This window comes from Poecile atricapillus, chromosome 28 (genome assembly GCF_030490865.1).
Source record: "Poecile atricapillus isolate bPoeAtr1 chromosome 28, bPoeAtr1.hap1, whole genome shotgun sequence".
NCBI lineage: Eukaryota > Metazoa > Chordata > Aves > Passeriformes > Paridae > Poecile > Poecile atricapillus.
In genome coordinates, this window is record NC_081276.1 from 1,122,844 (window position 1) to 1,140,865 (window position 18,022).

The 18,022-nt window shown below is 60.2% G+C and overlaps 1 protein-coding gene across 2 annotated transcripts; it reads right to left on the reverse strand.

Annotated features, from left to right (window-relative positions):
* Positions 1-615: 615 nt before the first annotated feature.
* NRTN (neurturin) lies at positions 616-16,456 on the reverse strand. 2 transcript variants are annotated; one of them, XM_058858389.1, is made up of 3 exons: positions 16,143-16,456; positions 4,126-4,317; positions 616-2,625 (listed from the first exon to the last, which is right to left on the reverse strand). In XM_058858389.1, the coding sequence occupies exons 2-3, from the start codon at positions 4,304-4,306 to the stop codon at positions 2,177-2,179; spliced, it is 630 nt and encodes a 209-aa protein (XP_058714372.1). In that variant the 5' UTR covers positions 4,307-4,317; positions 16,143-16,456; the 3' UTR covers positions 616-2,176. The 2 variants fall into 2 exon arrangements, with proteins under 2 accessions (XP_058714372.1, XP_058714371.1); XM_058858388.1 differs by having other exon boundaries at positions 4,126-4,408; positions 16,143-16,274.
* Positions 16,457-18,022: the final 1,566 nt, after the last annotated feature.

Here is an 18,022-nt window from a genome sequence, read left to right on the forward strand (position 1 = left end):
AGCCGCTTATCCCCGGCGCTGCTCCCGCCTGCCTTTCCCATCCTCCAGCTGATTATTTGGGGCCACTTTTCTCATTTCCAGCCAAAACCAGGGCTGCAAACTCACAGCTTGGCTGGGGAGCTGCACCTGCAGAGGGGAGTTTATCCTCTCTCGGTTCCCATTTCCCGGGGGAAGGTTTCACACCCCACACCCGCGGCTGCCTCCTGCCTTTCCCGAAATCCAGGGAAAACTCCGTGTTACAGAGTCCAGGCTGCCTTCCCGGGCTGCCAGCCCCGCTGAAGGATGGTGTTTATATTCCTCCACTACGCCCTGGCTCCGCTCAGCCAAGAGCTGCGTTTGGATAAAAAGGGGGGGAAAAAAAAAACCCCTCCTCACCATCCTGGCCCTGTGTGGAGGTCGGGAATGCGGCTGGTCCCACCCTGCATCATCCCATCCCACCCCATCCCATCCCAAGGGATGCCATCCTGCTCCCCCAAACCCTGCAGCACCATCCCTGTGCTGGGATCAACACCAGCAGCCCTCCTCCTCCTCCTCCTCCTCCTCCTCCTCCTCCTCCTCCTCCTCCTCCTCCTCCTCCTCCTCGGGATGAAGGCACCAGGGATTTTTTTCCCCCCGTTTCACCGGGCAGAGGAGCCAGGAGCGGGGGTGGCACAGGGAGTGTTTTCCCTCCCGTTGGTTAATGCCCAGGACGTGACACCAATATTCTCCTTCTGTTTATGATTTGCTCTTTCTGGGAAAGGAGCCAAGGGGAGAAAACCCATCAATCCCAGGCAACAAACCGAGCCTGCCCAGGGAATGTGAAAGTCTGCGGGCTCATTTATTTCCCCGCAGAGTAAACAGCGGTGACACCGCTGTAAATGCGAGTGGAGCCAAAGCCAGGACCGAGTCCCCTCTCCCGCAGGATTCCAGGGGATGGGAGATGCTCCCGGGAGAGCCGGGTGGGATTTGGGAGACGCCAAACCTGGGGTGCTCCTGCCCACGCCGCCAAGTGCCGTCACCTCCCTGGCAGTGGCCGGGCCCAGCTGCCCGTGGCGGGGGCACCCGAGGTTAATCCAGTTACTCCAGATTATCCCGAGTTTTAAGAAGAAAAGCCCCAGGGCTGCAGGAATGAGAAGATGGCAACAGGGGCACAAGCCAGAGGGAGTCAGAGCCACGCACAAACCGCTGCCGGTGTTTCTGTGTCCCCAAACACCGGGATCTGGGGAGGTTGAACCTCCCCCAGCAACACAGGGTGGTCACAAAACCCCAAAGCTACAGAGAGAAGGACTCAGCTCCCACCCTGGGGCAGCACAGGGCACCCGACACACCCCGAGCCTGTAAATGCATCCCAAAACACATCCCGAGTGTGCAGGACACCCCAAAACACACCTGAGTGTGCAGGACACCCCAAAACACATCCCGAGTGTGCAGGACACCCCAAAACACATCCTGAGTGTGCAGGACACCCCAAAACACACCTCAGGTGTGCAGGACACCCCAAAACACATCCCGAGTGTGCAGGACACCCCAAAACACATCCTGAGTGTGCAGGACACCCCAAAACACACCTCAGGTGTGCAGGACACCCCAAAACACATCCCGAGTGTGCAGGACACCCCAAAACACATCCTGAGTGTGCAGGACACCCCAAAACACACCTCAGGTGTGCAGGACACCCCAAAACACACCTGAGGTGTGCAGGACACCCCAAAACACACCTGAGGTGTGCAGCACACCCTCTCCAGCCCCGCACAGCACCAACACTGCTCACCACACCCCCTGTGTGTGCCACCCCCTGACACAGAACCCGCGGCACCTGCGGGTCCCCCCATGCCAGAGACACCTGCGCTGCACCGCGCCCGTGACAGGTGCGACAGGTGTGGCACGTGTGACAGGTGTGACAGGTGTGACAGGTGTGACAGGTGTGACACACGTGACACGTGTGGCACCCAGCACGGGCAGTGCACACCGAGGCCCGGCCATGCCCCGAGCACGTGGCACCCCCGCTGTCCCCTCAGCAGAGCCACCCGCAGAGGGGACAACAGCCCCGAGCAGCCGTCACCGCCCCGAGCGCCCCCGCCACGGCCGCGGCCTCGTGTCCGGTCCTGCGCGGCGCGGTGACGCCGAGGGACGCGCCGGCGGCTCAGTCTCTCCTCCTCCGGCCGCTCCAGCCTCCGTGCCCGTCCCCCTGGCCGGCTCACACGCAGCCGCACTCCTTGGCCGACAGCTCGTTGACGGTGTAGTAGCGGTTGTAGGCGTCCAGGAAGGACACGTCGTCGTCGTAGGCCAGCGGCCTGCAGCACGGCCGGGCGCGGATCTTCTCCTTCCGGATCTTTCTGCGGCTCCTCATGCTCTTGAGGGAGAGGTCGTAGCTGCGCACGGCGGCCTCGCAGGTGCCGCTGCAGTAGCGGAACAGAACCGTCTCGTCCGACTCGTAGCCCAGGCCCAGCTCGCTGACGCTGACCTCCAGCTGGCGCAGCTCGCAGGGTTTATGGCGGGCGCGGGCGCGTTTCCTGCGGCTGCCGGAGCGGGGGAACAGCGGCAGCTCGTGCCCGCCCGAGTTCATGGCCTGGCGGTAGCGCTCCACCAGCGCCGACACCAGCTGCCGGATCTCGCCCTCCGTGTAGCTCTCCAGCAAGGCGCTGTCTGCAAGAGGAGGGACAGGGGTTAGGGGGTGTCCCCACGGCGGGTGGGGGTGGCTGGGGTGGGTGGAGGTGGCCTGAGATGGGAGATCCTCCATGGGTGAGGATCTTGGGATCCTCCAGGATGGAGGTGCCTTGGGGTGGGTGGAAAATATCAGGATGGAGATTCCCTGGGGTGGGTGGGAATTCCCCCAGGATGGAGATTCCCTGGGGTGGGTGGACATCCCCCAGGATGGAGATTCCCTGGGGTGGATGAACATCCCCCAGGATGGAGATTCCCTGGGGTGGATGGGAATTCCCCCAGGATGGAGATTCCCTGGGGTGGGTGGGAATTCCCCCAGGATGGAGATTCCCTGGGGTGGGTGGGAATTCCCCCAGGATGGAGATTCCCTGGGGTGGGTGGAAAACCCCCAGGATGGAGATTCCCTGGGGTGGGTGGACATCCCCCAGGATGGAGATTCCCTGGGGTGGGTGGGAATTCCCCCAGGATGGAGATTCCCTGGGGTGGGTGGGAATTCCCCCAGGATGGAGATTCCCTGGGGTGGGTGGGAATTCCCCCAGGATGGAGATTCCCTGGGGTGGGTGGGAATTCCCCCAGGATGGAGATTCCCTGGGGTGGATGAACATCCCCCAGGATGGAGATTCCACCGCCTGCATGGAGGTCACCTGAGATGGGAGATCCTCCACGGCTGAGGATCTCAGGATCCTCCAGGATGGAGGTGCCTTAAGGGTGATCCCCAGCATGGAAATTCCCTGAGGTGGGAGGGCATCCCCCAGAATGAAAATTCCCTGGAGTGGGTGAACGTCCCCTGGGATGGAGGTCCCTTGGGGCAGGGGGATTTGGGGAGAAGCACCAATAAATTTCATATTTTCAGTTTCAGGAGGGCCTGGGAGCCCCAAGGGCTGCCCCTGACACCCCAGGGCCAGCAGCCAACACACAAACTGTGCCCAGCCCCTGCTGGCAACTCCCACATCCCTTCATCCCAACCCTAAATCCAGGGTTATTTCAGCTCAGCTCCGCAGGAGGCACAGGAAAGACAGAGGAAAGCGAGATTTGACAGCTTGTCATCGATTTCCAGATTTCCACCCAAAAAAAGCAGTTCCTCTGGTTTGGAATCAAAACAAACACGTGGGGATTTCCATCCCTCAGGGAGCACCGAGGGGTGAGCGGGGGAGCTGCTGCCGTGCCCTCACCTTCAGCTCCCGTTTGACTTTTTCCATTTGTAAAAAATAGCACGGAACTAAAAAAAAAAAAATTAAAAATTACCAAAAAAAAAAAATTGGAGAGGGATAAAAGCAGTAAATGAACTGTTTGATTTCCCCTCCGTGGAGAGCTGCAAAGTTTGGTGCCCCGTGCCTCCTGATTGCCCCAAGCTCTTGTTGAAACCCTCCTGGAGGGGATGTTTGGATGCAGGGAGGGCAGGGAATGACCCCACGGGGATTTGGGGGGATCTGTGGGGCTGGGGGGGGACAGTGAGCCCGGGGTGGAGGAGCAGGAGCTTACACTGGGCCAGCAGGGAGCCGTGGCGTGGCAGGGCCCGTGGGGATCTCCGTGGAGCCGCCGGCAGCGAGGAGGAGGAGGAGGAGGAGGAGGAAGAGGAGGAAGAAAAGGAGGAGGAGGAGGAATCCCGTGAGGAAGACGGCGAGGAAGGCAAGGGGCTGAATTCCCGGCTTCCGCTGAACATGTCTCTACAAACTAAAATGGATAACATGGAACTGAGGAGCATCGATGCAATGGCTGCAAACTTCCATACCTTCATCTTAGAGCAAGTCAGAACATTGAAACTCTGCAAAACAGGCAAAACAAAGATCCTTAATGCGCGCCCCCGGCCCCCCGAGCCCCTCCCCTCCCTCCCCACGGCTCGGGAACGGGCGATGATTCCCATGGGATCCCCTCGGACACGGAAGGTTCTGGACCCAAACCCTTCCCAGCAGGATCGGTTCAGGACCAAGAAAACCCCGACCTGCTCCGGGACAAAATCGGTGGAAAAGAAGGATTTGTGAAGAACCAGCAGCCCCAGGGAAGGGTTTAGGGGGAGAAAGGACACTTTGTTCTGCTCTCCAGGAGGACAAACACTTTTAAGAGCCGCTGTTGGGTATTTTGGGAGATGAATTCCATGGTGAACAATCAGCAGTGGGATCACACAAACCCCTGAGCTGAACCTCCATCCCCCAGGGGGGCTCAGCCCCCTCTGCCCTGCTCCGGGGAGGAAAAGGCTGGAGCAGGGCTGTGACACTCCATCCCCCCACCTGGGAAAGGGCCTCTGGCTTCTTGCAGGCCCATAAAATTTTAGGAGAGTGGTTCCAGCCTCGCCGCACGTCCCATAAAAAACCTCCCATTCCGGCAGCCAGAAATCCTGGCCCCCACCCACTCGCCTGTGACCTTTCAGAAGACTCAAATCCCAGCTCCAGTGTGCAAAACAATAACAACAGAGTCATTCCAGGCTTTGCAGTTGGTTTCTTTTGCTCTAAAAAGCCCCAGGCCAGCCCTGTCCAACCTGGCCTTGGACACTTCCAGGGATGTCGCCGTTTCCACTTGTTTTTCCTGATAAATCAAAATCCAGCAAATCCATCCCCACAGACGTTTTTTTGCCCATGAAAAGTGAAGCATTTGGGGTTCTCTGGCGTCCCTTCACTTTCCACACTCTCACTTTTTCCCATCACTCTTGTTTTTCAACCCCACTCCCAGTTTTTCCAGCAGAATCTTGGGATTTGTTTCCGATATCCACCGACTCCTTAAAGCTCCCAGAGTCATGAGATGAGGGAGAAAAGTGAATTTATTATTTTTTTCCCTTAAATCCTCCTCGCTGAAGGGTTGAAAGAAAGGAGATGCCAAAACTTTCAGTGCTGATGCTTCAAAGCAGAGGACCCAAAAGACATTATATTCTAAGTGTGCCATAAATTTTCCGTCGATTCATGTTTCCGGGCATTGATTCATTATTTTCCAGAGCCCAGCCTCAAGAATGGATGAAGCCACGGTGTGGCCAAAGGATTTTTGGCAACACAAAATACTTGGAAAGACGGAGACCTTGACGGGACATCAGAGAGAGCTTCCACCTGCCACACACTGTTTATTTGAGTGCCTTACATGGGAGCCAAGCTGCTTTGAAATCCCGGCTCCTCATGACTCATCCCGCAGGAATTAAACAATTTCCATGGGCAGCAGCTCCGGAGCTGCTCCTCCAGCAGCAGCTCCGGCTCAACGCCTGGTCCTGCTCCCAGGATGGGGCTGGGTTGTCCTGGAGAGGATGGGGGTGGTGGAGAGACAGGCTGTTCCCAAAACTGCCTCAGATCTTCCCCAAAACTGCCTCAGATCTTCCCCAAAACTGCCTCAGATCTTCCCCAAAACTGCCTCAGATCTTCCCCAAAACTGCCTCAGACCATAAGAAAAACTCTTTCAGATTTCCCCAAAAAACTTCCTCAAACTATCCTCAAAACTCCTTCAGATTTTCCCCCAAAACTTCCCCAGACTACCCCCAAAACTCCTTCAGATTTCCCCAAAACTCCTTCAGATTTTCCCCAAAACTTCTTCAGACCTTCCCAAAACTCCTTCAGATTTTCCCCAAAACTCCCTCAGATTTTCCCCAAAACTCCTTCAGATTTTCCCCCAAACTTATCACAAGCTCCCAAAATACTTTCCTGGGGATTGAACCTTCCCAAAAAGCACGGCTGTGTCCAACACTCCTGGCCAGAGTTGCTGCCCTTGCAGGACCTGGAGCCTTCAATGCCCCTGGACCCAAACTGGACCCAAAATGCCAAAACTGGCCCCAAAACAGGAGCACTGAAAGGGAAAAAAAGCCCCAGACCCTGCTCTGGGTGGATCCCTTGGGTTTTCCTGCTCTTTTGATGGAGTGGGTGCACAAAGGAGGGGGAAATGTCCATGTCCCCGTCTCCAGCTCTGCTCTGGGGACAGGGAGTGCCACCCCCTCCTTGGCTGGGGACAGGGGACAGCTGATCCTGGCACTGGCACAGCCTCGAGCTCTGAATGCTGAACCCAGTGGTGGCCACGGCACATCCACAGCTCATCCCTGCTCATCCTCCTCCTCCTCCAGCTCTTCCCACTCGGTTCTGCTTCGCCTCGGTGAAACCCAGCCCGACACCAGCAGCTCCAGAGCTCTGCCCCAGCTCCCCCAGAGCCCCCCCAAAGCACCGACCACAAACCAGGCAGAGCCCCAGCCCTGGGATCAGCCCTGATCCTCTGGGAAAGCTCTGGGGCACTCCTGGGTGTGAGCCCGGTGAGGGAAACCGAGATGGAGCCATGGGACGGGGAGAGGGAATGGGGAGAGGGAGATGGAATGGGGAGAGGGAATGGGATGGGCAGAGGGGATGGGATGGGGAGAGGGAGATGGGGAGAGGGAGATGGGATGGGGAGATGGGATGGGATAGAGAGGAGGTGGGATGATGGAGTGGGAGATGGGATAGAGGAGGTGGGATGGGGAGAGGGAGATGGGATGGGGAGATGGGATGGGATAGAGGAGGTGGGATGATGGAGTGGGAGATGGGATTAGGAGGAGGAGGTGGGATGGATGATGTGTGGCAGGAGGAGCTCCAGCATCCCCGGAGCCCCCGGGCTGAACACGCCGAGCGCCCTCGTTCCCACGCTGCCATGACATTTATGTTCAGGCTGAATTACGGCGGGTTTGGTTTACATCTCTCCAAACAGCTGGAGAGCAAAATAACCCACCCCAAGCCCTTCCCCAAGGTGGAAATAATAAGGAAAAGCCTCCCCCACCGAGGCTGTGGGATGTGGAAGGATCAGCCAAGGACGCCCCGTGGTGCCGGGGGCGATGCTGGGGGTGGTGGCCAAGCCGTGGTTGGAGAAGGGAGCCTGGGGAGTTTCCATCCAATGGAGCAGCTCCTGCTGCAGCCTCATCCAAATTCCCACCATTCCACAGAATCACGGAATCCCAGACTGGTTTGGGTTGGAGGAACCTTCAACACCTTCCACATCTTCCACATCTTCCACCCTTCCACACCTTCCACTGTCCCAGGCTGTTCCAACCCGGTTGGAATTTTCCCTCATTTTGGATTTGGCAGAGCCAACCCAGCTCCAAGGGCTGAGCACAGGAGGAGGCAGCAGGACCAGGCAGGAATTTTGGGATTCTGAGCCATCCATCCGCTCCATATCCACATCCCGGACACCGAAGGGAATCATTTTTGGGAATGAGCAGGCACAGGACCCCCCAGAGCCCCCCCAGCCCGCAGGGAGGAGGAGATGACCTGTCCATGTTCCCAAAGCCCACGGTGCCGATGGGAACAGAACAAATCCTGCCAGAGAGGGCTCCGGGAGCTCCTCCAGGAGCACAGGGGAGGAAAATTCCAGTTTGTACCAGGGCCAAGGGGCACCTTGAGCCATCCCTGCCAGGCAGGAACAGCATCCAGAATCCAAATCCCCCGGGGATGGAAATCCCGGCACCAGAGCGGCTCCGGCGGCCCCAGCCCAGAGTCCCCGCGTCCCTCCCGTCCCTCCCCACCCCAGGAGCTCCCCCCAGACCCATTTTGGGGCTGAATTTCCGCACGGAACCCCCGGGACAGAGCCCGGGGCGGTGCTGACCCCTCTCACCGTGTCCCGCGGGGTCCCCGCTCCCTCCATCGGGCCCCGGCACGGCGCTGGGATGCGGGGAAGCCGCCGGGCCGGAGGGATAAATCAATCCATGCCCTGGGAAGCTGCGGCGGAGCCTTTGATTCCTTCCCCGGAGGTCTCGCGTGGGCTTTCATGTCATTAATTAACGGGATCCGCAGCGGGGAGGGATCCCGCTGGATGCGGAGCCGCGTCCCCCTGCTGGGACCAGTCTGGGACCAGTCTGGGACCAGTTCAGTCCCAGCTCATCCCTGCAAGGGCAAACACTGATGCTGCTCGCCCTCCAGCCTCGGCTTCCCTCGGTTCCCCGCCGTGCCCGTCCCCGGGACACGCCGGAGGCTGGGAATGCAGCTGCAATATAAATCAGCAGGAAATAAAAGCGTGGTTTGATGCAGCGCAGCTCCCTGCGGTGTCACCCAGCCCGGCTCGGGGACACCCGGGGGTGTCAGCGCAGAGCCCGGGGACCCCTGGCCGAGATCCGACACCCCCAGCCCTGCAGAACATCACCACACCCTGCACTTTTCGGGGATATTTATTCCCTTTCCAGCTAAAAAGCAAGAAAAGCGTTTAAAAGTCGTTGTGGGGTGGGCATGGACGGTGTGCTCTGAGCTTGCGGTCCCGGTTTGTGTTCCTGGTTTATATTCCCGGTTTTTGGTCCCGGTTTTTGGTCCCGGTTTTTGGTCCCGGTTTATGGTCCCGGTTTATGGTCCCGGTTTATGGTCCCGGTTTTTGGTCCCGGTTTTTGGTCCCGGTTTGTGGTCCCGGTTTATGGTCCCGGTTTATGGTCCCGGTTTATGGTCCCGGTTTTTGGTCCCGGTTTTTGGTCCCGGTTTATGGTCCCGGTTTTTGGTCCCGGTTTATGGTCCCGGTTTATGGTCCCGGTTTTTGGTCCCGGTTTGTGGTCCCGGTTTGTGGTCCCGGTTTGCGGTCCCGGTTTGTGGTCCCGGTTTGTGGTCCCGGTTTGTGGTCCCGGTTTTTGGTCCCGGTTTGTGGTCCCGGTTTGTGTTCCCGGTTTATGGTCCCGGTTTATGGTCCCGGTTTGTGGTCCCGGTTTTTGGTCCCGGTTTGTGGTCCCGGTTTGCGGTCCCGGTTTGTGGTCCCGGTCCCAGCCCAGTGTCCCCGCGGTCCCCGGCAAGGTGTGACAGCCCCGCCAAGGTCACCGCGGCTGCCGCAACCCAAAAACCTCCCTAAGCCGATTCCGTCAGGTCTAAGCAGCAGCAAGAGCCGCCCTTCACGGGAAGAGGTGAGTAATTAGAGATTAATTACTGATATAATCCCTCGGGGTATTGCCCGGCCCCGCAGCGGGAGCGGAGCGTGGCTCGAGGTGAAGAAACACCGAAACGGGGAATGAGGCGGGGAAGTCTGCAGGAAAACTCCCCCAGACGGATCCCGTTTGCTGAAGGGCAGAGAAAATCAAATTATATCGCTTGAAATCCCACCCAGCCCGGGATGGTTGATGCGGCCAGGGAGGAAATCAGGGATAACACCAGCCAAGGACCCCCCACCCACAGCTGGGCGCCTTTGGGTGCTGCTGTGCCAATCTCCTGCACGCCTGATTCTGCTTTTCCAGCCCGAATTTTCCCTCTCGTGCCAAAACCTGGACTGTGAATGTCAATTATTTTTGGATCCGGAGCGATGCTCCCGCCCCCCCCGGAATTAATAAACGTCCCGATGCCAAAAAGGGGCGGTTTGTCAGAGGAAACTAATTACTGTGGCTTGTTTGAACAATCCCAGTGCCTCGGGAAAGGGGGTTAAAAGCTTAAATTTTGGCAGCGAGACGGAGCCCAGGCCCCAGATGTGCTTTGCTCTGGGCCCGTTTCGACACCGCTGCTATCTGAGAGCTGCCACGGCTGCCCTGGGGGCAAAATCTCCTTTTTCCCAAGAAAGGAAAAGCCCTCGGTGGGATCAAGGAGGGAGAAATGGGCCAGAGGCGGGAGGGCGGCCACGACAGCGTCACCTCCCACAGCACAGCTTGGCCACTTTCCCCTTCCCTGATTTGTAGGGTTTCCTCCTTTGTGGATTCCCCAAATCCCTCGGGGGGGTCACTGTGCCGCAGGGTGCCTCAGTTTCCCCCCTCGAAGGACTCCAGGTATTAATTCCTGATTTTCCCGGGGTTTCACCTCTGCCTTTTCCACATCTCAGGTGCGCTGGCCCGGTGCCTTCCTGAATAATTCCCATCCCCATCCCTAGGGAAACAAATCCTTCGGGATCCTTTGCAGGATGCAGGGAGGATGGGGCGAGCCAGGGAGCAGCGCTGGGATGGGGCAGCCACATCCCTGTGGGAAGAGCATCCACCCACATCCCTCAGCAGCATCCCGAGCAGCGGTGACACCGAGCAGCCGTGACACCGAGCAGCCGTGACACCGAGCAGCCGTGACACCGAGCAGCCGTGACACCGAGCAGCCGTGACACCGAGCAGCGGTGACACCGAACAGTGGTGACACCGAGCAGCCGCGACACCGAACAGTGGTGACACCGAGCAGCCGTGACACCGAGCAGTGGTGACACCGAGCAGCCGTGACACCGAGCAGCCGTGACACCGAGCAGCCGTGACACCGAGCAGTGGTGACACCGAGCAGCCGTGACACCGAGCAGTGGTGACACCGAGCAGCGGTGACACCGAGCTGGGATTCCCCCGTGGTTCCCTCTCTTGTCCCCACGGATCCCGGATTCCTCATGGATCCTGGATTCCCCACGGATCCCAGATCCTCCACAGATCCCAGATTCCCCACGGATCCTGGATTCCCCACGGATCCCAGATTCCCCACGGATCCTGGATTCCCCACGGATCCCAGATTCCCCACGGATCCTGGATTCCCCACGGATCCCAGATCCCTCACAGATCCCAGATTCCCGCACAGAAGGAGCCGGCTCCTCCCGGGGATTAGGGCGCTTTGCTGAGGGCACCGAGAGCAGAGCGAGGTTTGTAAATCCAATTTGCACTAAACCCTTCCAGTGGGTTTTGGCCGGAGCAGGGACTGGGATCCCATCAGGATTTACTGCCCGACTCCAGCGGCAGCTGCCAACACATTGAAGCACTTAGAGCTGCTGAGAGCGAGCAGATGAGGAATTCCGCCCGGGACAGCCCCAGCAGAGCGCTGGGAATGGGGGTTTAGCCAGAGGGGTTTCAGAGCTGGGAGATGAAAATGGGGCTGGAGGTGATGGGAAGAGCTGGAGGGTCCCCAAAGGGCAGCAGGTCAGGTCAGCTGGATCTCTGCATGCAGGAGATGTCCATGGAGATGGACACGGCCCTGAGCTCTCCAGGGAAAACCTGCTGGGATCCCGCAGGGATGAGAGGTTTTCCACTGGGAAGAGCCACATGGTTTCCAAAAAAGCAAAGTTTTCCCTCAGCTCCCAGCCAGGACATTGGTGTGCAGGGAAAGCTGCGGCCACTCTGCCCTTCCCACCCTGCTGAGCTCTGGGTAAAAGCTTGGGATCGTTCCTCGTGCTGCCATAAAAACATCTGGAACGCAGCCCCCCAAATCCTGCCCACACTCCTGCACAGGAGCTGCCACCGGCAGCGAGGAGAGCGCAGGTGACACACACAGGGACACTCTGCACCTTCTCAGGCCCATTTTCCACCTTTCCCAGGCCAAAAAGTGCTCAGAGGAACAGGAAATTCAGGAAAGTGCTGTTGGAAGATAACGGCACGGCCAAAGAACTCTGGTAAAGCACGGATTGGGGCATTTCTCGTGGGCAGGGGGCTGCAGCCGGCCCTGCTGGGCTCCTGTGCTGGGGGTCAGGGAGGGAAAACATCGACAATCCTCAGATTCACTGCCCAGAGCAGCTGGAGCTGCCCCATCCCTGGAAGTGTCCAAGGCCAGGGCTTGGAGCGACCTGGGGTAGTGGGAGGTGGCCCTGCCCAAGGTCCTTTCCCACCCAAACCATTCCATGATTCCATGACCTGCTCCTGGAGACAGGTGGGGGGCCAGACCCTCCCTCTCCTCCCCATCCCTCCCCTGCCAGGGAGATCCCACCACGAGCGACGCTTTGCCAGGGCACAGCTCCACATTCCCTGCTCTGTCCATGCTCAGAGGGTCTCACACCACCCAAATCCTGCCTGGATCCTTCCAACCTCTTCTTTTCCATCCCTAAACTTCTCTTGGATACCAAACAAGTGGTTTTTTTCCCCCAGTTCAGGGTGTTGCTGTCGGTGCCCAGCCTGGCTCAGCGGAGCTTTGCTGCCTCCTGCGTCCTTCGGCCGCTGGCACCGTCCCTCCCAGACGGCTCTGAGGAGCTGCTAAGCCTCAAAAATGTGCTTTCAATAAAGCAACACCACTTAATGAAGACAGCAGCTGCCCTGTTAAATCCTCCAGGGAGGATGGGATGGATGTTCCCGGCTGGGACTCTCAGTGGTGAAGGTGCTTTGGATCACACCCGAGCTCTGGGCTGGATTTTGGTGTCCCTTGTTTTGGGAAGGCAGCAGAGAGGGAAAAACCCAGGGGAAACCAAAAAGCCACTGCAGCACCTTGCTGGGAGCATTCCCTGCCTGTTCCAGCACGGCTGCAGCGTGGGGATCACAACCACTGCGATGGACCCTGCGAGGATTCGGGATTTTGGTTTGCAGACCCTGCTCTGCTCCAGGGCAGCAGCACCAGGGGCTCTGCCCTGTGTCACCAGATGCCACCAGCAAATCCCTGATGGGAGTGACAACAGCAGCAATAAAAACACCCCGGGCTCCCAGGCAGCTCCTGCAGCCAAAACCAACATTATTAAAGGCAAAAAGGCCGGCACCAGCCTTGGGGCTCGGTCAGTTCTGCATCGCTGCCATCGCCAGTGAGACCCAGACACGGCAGTCATGGAGCAAAGTCGGTTTTCTCACTGGGAAGGACCAGGGCTGGGTTTACAACCACCTCTAAACCAGGCCAGGATTTAATTGAGGGACTCCCCAAAGCCTGGAGCCACAAAACCAAGCCCCTGCTCCTGCATTAGTTCCATCCTCAGAGCCCAGGAGAGTCCCGGGATGGGATTCATCACCCTGCCCAAACACCACAGGTCCCCGTGCTGCAAAAAAAGCTGCGGAAACAGAGAAAAATGCAAGTCCTGCTTTGGATTACTGCAGCCTGGGAGCGATGCTGGAGGAGGAACTTCCCCTCCTGGGACATCTCCTGATGTGGAGCCTCCAGCCACCAGCCCTCCCCTCCGACACCACGCTTGGAGCCAGCTCAAAGGGAACCTCTGCTGCAGGAAAACAAATTAAATGTGGTTCCATCCGAAGGAAAACACCCCAGGAAGGCGGCTCTGATGTGAGTGGCATTGCCTGCGAGGGGCTGAGAACGACAGCAGGAGGAAACGCTCTTTGGAGAACAACACGGTGGCAAAATGATTGTTTCAATTTAACTCTGGGGTGCTGAGCTACAGAGTGAGCTCGTTTTGGGTTTTGTGAAGGAGAAGCGATGGGAATGGAGCTGCTCGTGGCGTTTCCCTTCCCAGGGCAGAAGCTCTGCGCTCTTGGGATGCTGAGAGCAACATGAGAGCAATGCTGCACCGTGCCTGGCACTGCCAGGAGGGAGCTCCTCTTCCTCTTCTCCAAGTTTCACAGGGAAACTCCACTCCAGACTGGCCAAATCCCAGAAAAACCTGAGCTGGGTGGGATTTCTCCAGTCTCCATTTCTCCATTCAGGGTGGTGCTGGGGTAGACAGCTCACCTTGGCCAGGGGACTGGAGCACCCCATGGCTGCACTCCTGGGATGCTGAGTGGTCCCAGTAAAACAAATCCACACCAGTAAAACCTCACCAGTCCTTTGTGGGAACCCCACAGGGCCTCCTGCTGTCCCCTCAGCATCTCCCTGAGCTGCTCCACGGGCAGGGGTGACATTGAGATGTGGCTGCAGGTTCTTTGTGCCCCCCAAAACCCACCTTGTGGGGGCACGGCCTGGCTCAGCACCACAGGATGGGCAGAACACAGGGCTCGGAATGTCACCCCTGCCGTGCTGCAGCGGGGACAGCCGAGGTGACACCTGCTCTGGCCACCCGACTGGCTGGGCTGTGTTTAGGGCTCATGAGAGGTACCCTGACCTCAAAAAGGGGACATTGCAAATCTTACATCCATCCCTGCAGACCCCCAAAGGTGCAAACCGACCTCCAAAGGTGCAAACCGACCCCTCCAAAGGTGCAAACCGACCCCCAAAGATGCAAACCGACCCCCAAAGATGCAAACCGACCCCCAAAGGTGCAAACCGACCCCCAAAGGTGCAAACCGACCCCTCCAAAGGTACAAACCGACCCCCAAAGATGCAAACCGACCCCTCCAAAGGTGCAAACCGACCCCCAAAGATGCAAACCGACCCCTCCAAAGGTGCAAACCGACCCCCAAAGATGCAAACCGACCCCCAAAGATGCAAACCGACCCCTCCAAAGGTGCAAACCGACCCCCAAAGGTGCAAACCGACCCCCAAAGCGCATCCTGGAGCCCCCACGCCCGGCACGGCCCAAGGGGGCTCCAGGAGGGAGGTGGCCGAGCTCGATGTGGTCCATGGCAGTGCCCTGGGAGGGCTCCCAGTGCCCCCACAGCCGGGCCCGGCACCACCCGGCCCTGGCACGGCTTTGGTGCCCACCCCCTGTGCCTGCGTGTCCCCCCGGCCGTGCCACAGCGAACCCGAGCGGCTCCTTTTATTTCCAGCCCGACCACGAGGCCTGGAAGGCGCTGGGAAGCCCGGAGGAGCCCGGTCCTGGTGCCGCATCCTGCTGGGAAGTGGCCGCTGGCAGAGCCGGGAGGGCCGGCTCGGCATTCCCGGGATGCGCCGCATCTCCCCCGGGCTGGAGCGGGGCTGAGCCAGCGCTCCCACACCCTGCGCTGCTCGGAAACTTGGGATGGAGGAAGAGGAAAGTCTCATCCTTCCCCCCAGCCCCGGAGCTGCTGGGATGGGGGCGCGGGACCACCGGAGCGTGGTGGTGACACCGAAGGCGCTCACACCGGGGCTCGGAGCCAACGCGAGGTGCAGCATCTGCAGCCGCCGCAGAGGGAAGATTTGGGTCGGAACCAAAGGGTAAAACGCAAACCCAAGCGCTCACATCTCCTAAAATCTGGCACAGAGACGCCCCTTCCCTGCTCGGTTTCCCCGCCCTGTGCCAGGCACAGACTCGGCCGCTTCTGCCGCTGAACCCGGGAGCAGCCGCGAGCACGAGGGGATGAATTCGGGATCCACTGGGATCCTGCCTTCAGATCCGGGATCTCAGCGCACATCCAGTGTCTCACCACACTTCCAACAGGCACCAGCCCCTTCTCCCGCCGGGATAAACCGTGCCCTTCACCCAGCGCCTGACTGCGGATCGGCTGCCGGAGCAAGGATGGGATTTAAATCAGTGCTGGCTACAAGCTACCATATATGTGCAATAAAGACACCCGAGGTCTGGCTTGTTTTGTTAAAGGCTTCGTAGAGACCGCAGCGAGAGGGGGAAATTCCCTCCCTCGAGGATGGGGGGGAATTCACCCGCCAGCCCCAGCTGAGCTCTGGACACGGTCACCGCTGCGGCGCGGCCGGAGCTGGGAGAAGGTGACGGGGCTGGAGATGCCGGCTGGAGATCCTTCCGTTCCTTAAACTAATATTTAGACAGGAGCCATCTCCTCCCTCCCGCGAGCCGTCCCGCGCCGTGTTTGTGTTCCTGCGTGGCGGGACGGGCTCCAAGTATGAAGCAAAGTCCTGCGGCGGCCGCCCCGAGCCCGGCACGGTGCTGGCTCCCCGCGCTCCCCCATCCCCGGGGCAGCCCCAAGGCCCCGGTTCTGCCCCGATCGGCGGCGGCAGCATCCGACCCGCCGGGGAATAAACAGCGGCGGAGCCCCGGGGCTGAGACCGGGCACGGCGCGGCTGCCCCCGGGGGAATGAGGCTTTACCGGGACCCCCCGGCCGCCCCCGGTGCCGCAGCGGGGCAGGAGCGTCCCGGGCCGGGCAGGTGCCCGGGGCCGGCGCTGCCGAGCCGGGGCCGCCCGCGGCGCTTACCTGGACGCCGGTGCCGGTGCGCAGCGCTCAGCGGCGGCTCCGTGCCGGGCCCGGGGCACGCGTGGGGCCGAGGGTCGCCATGGGCGAGCGGAGCGGGGCTGGCTCGGCTGGAGCGCGGCGGGGGGGTTCGGCCAGCGCCTCCTCCCGCTCCGGGGGGCGGGTTTGGAGCCGGCCGGTTCCCCCGCCCCGCCCGGTCCCGAGCCGGGCTGCGCTCCGGTGCCGCTGCCGGTGCCGCTGCCGGTGCCCGTCTCGCTCCGATGGCTCCCGGTGCCGGTGCCGCTGCCGCCCGCACCCCGCAGCCAGGCGAGTCCGCGGCTCCCCCGGAGGAGGCACCGGCTGCTTCTCGCAGCGGAGCCGACGGGGCCGCCCGGCCCCGCCCCGGTCCCTCCCGGTGCCGCCCCGGTCCCTCCCGGTCCCTCCCGGTGCCGCCCCGGTCCCTCCCGGTGTCGGTCCCGCCCCGCCCGGGCTCAGCCAGCCGCTCCGACACCGCCCGGTGCTACCAGCCCCGAGCCCCGGTTCTGCCCACGGCATCGCTCCGTTCCCCCGGTTTGCCACCCTTGCACCCCTCGGCGCTGCCCCCGGACCCGGTGCCGGCCGCGGGCAAGAACCGGCCCGGGCCCGGTGCCCAAACCTCCCGTGGCAGCGGGGCCAACGCCCCCGGCCGTGGGCGCTTCCCTCCCGCGTTGATTTGGGGCATTTTTAGCCGGTCTGGGCAGGGCACGCCGGGGCTGGCAGCCGCTTTCGGGCACCGTGACCCGCGGGTTTCCACCGGGGCTTTCCCCACGAGGTTTCTCCGGGTGAGGAGCGCGGCAGGAGCGGCGCTTGGCACGGGCCAGGCCGCAGAGCGATGCCAGCCGGGCCAGGCTGGTGAGTGCATGGAGTCATCTGGAGATGAGCAGTGATTCTGTATAAACTGACTGATTGACTGGATTCATTAAATCATTGAGTTTCTTAAGCTGGGAAAGCTCTCTCAGATCATCAGGTTCAGCCATTCCTCCACCCGTGTCCCCCGTGGCCTCTCCTGCACATCCTTTACATCCCCCCGTGCTGACTCCACCACTGCCCTGAGCTGGACAGCCCTTGCCGTGAAGAAACGGCCTCTAAAGCCCCTCCCAACCCAACCCAACCCTCCGAGTCAAACCATGCCAGGATTCCATGAGAAATGCTGAGGAGAGGCAGGACACCAGGGATTTCATTGAGCCGCTGATCCTGCAGCATCTCCCGTGGCTTTGGCTCCTCTCCTTGCTCTCCCATCTCTCTTGGAAATCAGGATGTTGCTTTGCAATGTGAGTGCTGGAGATGCTGAAGAGACCCCCACAAAAAAAAGGCAAATCCGGCTTTGAGAGGGGGGTTCCAAGGGTGGCCCCTGGAACGAGGCCAGGCTGGGACAGACCTGCTCGGGCACATTTCCAGAGGCTGCTCCTGGCACGGGGATGCTCCGGGAGTCGATGGCTGTGGGAAACAGAGGGATCAGAGTTTAGAGAGGAGAGACTTAGCGCTCCCTAAATGACCGGCTCCCTCCTCCTCCTCCCATGTCCCCGCTGTTTGTTTTTGCAAGTATTAAATACGCTGGGACTGTTTCCTTTCGCACATGTCGGGGCTGGAGGGGTTCACCGGGGGCTCTGGGATCGGTGTGACCTCGTTCCAGCAGGACACCTTCCTTCCCAGGATTGCTCCAGGGAGCCTCACCCGCGGCTGCTCCAGCTCCCCACAGCCCTGGCACAGCCAAACACCCCCGGCCTGAGCTCCAGGTGGGACACAGCGCTGGATGCTGTGGCTCTGTGGCATGAGGAGGATTCACCTGGATGTGTCCAGCTGCTCTGGGACGGCACCGCAGGACCCCCTCCTGCTCCACATCCCTCAGGAGGCAGCAGCTGTCC